This window comes from Nothoprocta perdicaria, unplaced genomic scaffold, assembly GCF_003342845.1.
Source record: "Nothoprocta perdicaria isolate Ctin4 unplaced genomic scaffold, notPer1 scaffold_1365, whole genome shotgun sequence".
NCBI lineage: Eukaryota > Metazoa > Chordata > Aves > Tinamiformes > Tinamidae > Nothoprocta > Nothoprocta perdicaria.
Window position 1 is genome coordinate 142 of NW_020454500.1, and position 3,763 is coordinate 3,904.

The following is a 3,763-nucleotide window of genomic DNA, read 5'->3' on the forward strand; positions in this document are numbered from 1 at the left end:
AGAGCTCAGACAGCTCGGAGCTGCAGTGCTGTCTGTTGCACACAACCAATCCTCCCAGGTGCACACGCTGCAGCTGCAGCTCACAGCTGCAGCGCTGTCTGTCACACACAACAAGCCCAGCCCGATCCACACGCTGCAGCCGCAGCTCACAGCTGCAGCGCTGCCTGCCACACACAACCAGTGCTCCCAGCCCGATCCACACGCTGCAGCCGCAGCTCACAGCCGCAGCGCTGCCTGCCACACACAACCAGTGCTCCCAGCCCGATCCACACGCTGCAGCCGCAGCTCACAGCCGCAGCGCTGCCTGTCACACACAACCAGTGCTCCCAGCCCGATCCACACGCTGCAGCTCACAGCCGCAGCACTGCCTGTGGCACACAACCAGCGCTCCCTGCGCCGCCGGGCACGGCAGCGGGTGCAGGGGGCCGGCTGCAGCCCCGAGCGCAGCACAGGGCGCAGCCAGGCGGTCCCCCCGCCGCCGCATCCCCTGCCCTCCGTGCCCACGCCGCCGCGCTCACCAGGCTCACGGCGAACATGCCCACGGTGGCGGTGGCAAAGACGGCCCACTGCAGCGTGGCGCAGAGCTTCCCGAGGCAGCCGCGGACGCAGAGGCTCCTGCGGGCGGGCGGGCGGCGGGTGAGGGCGCGCGGCGGCGGCGGCACGGTGCCCGGCGCCCCGGCGCTCACCTGTACAGGGCCACCAGCACCTCCCAGGACAGCGAGAGGAAGCCGAGCCCCACGAGCGGCAGCGTCACCGCCTGCAGCCACTTGCTGAACTCGTGGTACGTGAAGGCTGCAGCAGGGCGAGAGCCGCGGGGTCGGGGTGTGCCCGGCACGGTGCCCCGGCCCCAGAGGTGCCGCAGGGCGCCCGAGCGCGGCCCGGTGCCCACGGTGCTGCCCTGGCAGGGCACACGGCAGCGGCAGCTCCTCGGCTGGGTGATGCTGCTGCAGGTGCCGCCGGTGCCAGGCCGGGGGGTGCAGCGGGCACCTACCCACTTTGGAGTCCAGCTGCCTCTTCTCCCAGTTGATCTCGAGGCCGAAGTAGTGGGCGCTCCAGTAGAGCAGCAGCCCGTGGGCGGCGAGCTCCAGCAGGGTGCTGAGGAAGGCGCGCGGGCCGGGCGGCCAGGCTGCGGGCGGCAGCGGCATGAGTGCGTCGCGACCGCCGCGCCGAGCGCCACGCGCCGCCCCGGCCCGGGCACGGCACCTCCCGGTGCCACCGCTGCCCCGACAGCCCCGACCCGGCCAGGGCACCTCCCGGTGCCACCGCTGCCCCAACGGCCCCGACGTGGCCAGGGCAGCTCCCGGTGCCACCTCCACCTCGCCAAGCCCCATGCGCCACCCCGACCCGGCCGAGGCAGCTCCCGGTGCAGCCGTGGTCCGCAGCGCTCACCGCTGCCGTGCCTCCTCTTGCTGCGCCCCAGCCAGCGCCCCACGTGCTCCTCGTCCAGCAGGGACACGGCCAGCACGATGGTGAGCGCGTTGAAGAAGTTGTAGTTGCCCGTGAGGATGATGAGCACCTGCAGCAGCACCTGCGAGCGGCGAGCTGGGGGGCTGCCCAGGCTCCGGGGAGCTGTGGGGCACCCCACGGCGCTGCCCCTGTGCCCGCCGCTGCCCACGCACCTGGCTGTAGAAGGCGAAGAGGCGCAGGCGGCGGAGGGGCGCGAAGAAGAAGAGCGGCACGGCGATCTCGATGACGTAGGTGGCCACCACGCTGAACTTCTGCAGCCACACAGGCAGCTGGTGCGCGAACCAGGCGAGCGGCGTGGGGATGCACTGCGTCTCGTAGTGGTAGGTGAGGGCTGCGGGCAGGGGCTGCGCTCGGCGGCGGGCAGGGCGCGCAGGGCGCTGCCCGGCGCATGGCACATGGCGCAGGGCAGCCCGCGCCCCGCGGCACCCACCTGTGAGCCCCCACCAGGTCGGGCAGCGGCTCGAGAGCTTCACGACGCCCGAGGCGAACATGAGGCGGAAGAGCAGCCAGCGCACGAGCCAGAGCGGCAGGGCGTCGTGCGGGCGCCAGGCGGGCGCGCGCCACCCCGGCACGCGCAGCGGGGCCACCAGCACGGCCAGGAAACCCGCCTCCAGCAGCAGGCTGTCCCTGCGCCGAGGACAGCGGGTCCCTCGCGGCCGCGGCGCCCGCCGCAGCTCCCCGCGGGGACCCTGGGTGCTTGTCGTGCCGCTGCCCACGGGTGGCACCCGGGTCCCCCCGGGACACGGCCCTGCTGCCCTCCCGCGCAGACCCGGGGCACCGCGGCCCAGGGCTCGCACTGTCCCCACCATACACTGTCCCTGCCATGTGCTGTCCCCAGCTGGACCAGCACATGCGCTGTCCCCACCACGTGCTGTGCCCGTGTGGACTGGGGCACACGCTGTGCCCACTGCACACTGTCTCTGCCATGCACTGTCCCTGTGTGGAGCACTGCATGCACTGTCCCCATGAGGAGCAGTGCCTACGCTGTCCCCATGCTGTCCCCATGTGGTCCCCACGCTGTCCCCACGCTGTGCCCACGAGGAGCAGTGCCCGCGCTGTTCCCATACAATCCCCATGCGATCCCCATGTAGTCCCCACGCTGTCCTTGTGTGGAGCACCGCACGCGCTGTCCCCACGAGGAGCAGCGCGTGCACTATCCCCACGTAGTCCCCACGCTGTCCCCATGCAGTGCCCGTGCTGTTCCCATATAGTCCCCATGCAGTGCCGCACTGTCCCCACACGGTCCCCACGCTGTCCCCACGAGGAGCAGTGCCCACGCTGTCCCCACACGGTCCCCGCGGCGCGGCCGGGCGCACTCACCACTGGAAGTACAGGAAGACCTGGCCCACCTGTGGAGAGAGGCGCGCGGGGCTGAGCGTGCCGGGGCGCCCGCAGGCACCGGGCACTGCCCCAGCGCCGCGCTGGGCACCGCGGGACGGCCCCGACGCTGCCCGCTCCGGGACAGGCACCGGAGCCAGGCTGCGCGCCGCAGCCGCGGCTGCATGGGATGCACGGGATGCACGGGGCAGGACGGGCCGCAGCTCCGCGCAGGGCCCCAGGGCTCCCACCCTGGCCCGGAGCCCCGGCAGAGCCTGCAGCGGCGCAGGCTGCCAAGGCGCAGTGTGGAGGCCGGGGAGAGGCTGGGCAGGACGCGGGACGTGCTCGCCGGCAGCTCCTTACAAGGAAGGGCCTGCGCCGGGGCCGGGCCGGGCTGGGCGCTGCGCTCCCTGCTGCAGCCGCATGCCTGTCGTGCAGCTCCCTGCTGCGCCCGGGGCCGCCCGTGCCGCCCTGCCCTGCACCCCCTGCAGAACCGCATCCCCGGGCAGCCCCAGCCCCGCGCCTGGCTCCCCGTGCCCGCGCGGGACGGGCGGCTCCATGGGGCTCCGCGTGGCCCCGGGCCGTTTCGAGCACTGCCGCTTTCCTCCCCATCTCCCCTGGTCTCCGAGGAGGGACCCCCTCCAGCGGCAGCCACGCGGCCTCCTCGCGCCTCCCATGGATGCCAGGACGGGGCTCCCGGCACCCTGGGGATCCCACCCACCCAGGACGGGGTTACAGGCACCTCGGGGATCTCATCCACCCAGGACGGGGCTCCCGGCACCCTGGGGATCCCACCCACCCAGGACGGGGCTCCCGGCACCCTGGGGATCCCACCCACCCAGGACGGGGTTACAGGCACCTCAGGGATCCCATCCACCCAGGACGGGGCTCCCGGCACCTCAGGGATCCCACCCACCCAGGACGGGGCTCCCGGCACCCTGGGGATCCCACCCACCCAGGACGGGGCTCCCGGCACCTC

General features: G+C 73.5%; 1 protein-coding gene across 1 annotated transcript; it reads right to left on the minus strand.

The window, feature by feature from the left end:
• Nucleotides 1-518: 518 nt before the first annotated feature.
• Nucleotides 519-2,816, minus strand: LMF2 (lipase maturation factor 2; the record flags this gene model as incomplete). Its single annotated transcript, XM_026033898.1, has 7 exons — nt 519-615; nt 687-792; nt 992-1,126; nt 1,390-1,528; nt 1,620-1,798; nt 1,898-2,094; nt 2,788-2,816. Coding segments are annotated over 7 exons (882 nt in total), but the record flags the coding sequence as incomplete, so codon positions are not given.
• Between the last annotated feature and the right edge of the window lie 947 nt (nt 2,817-3,763).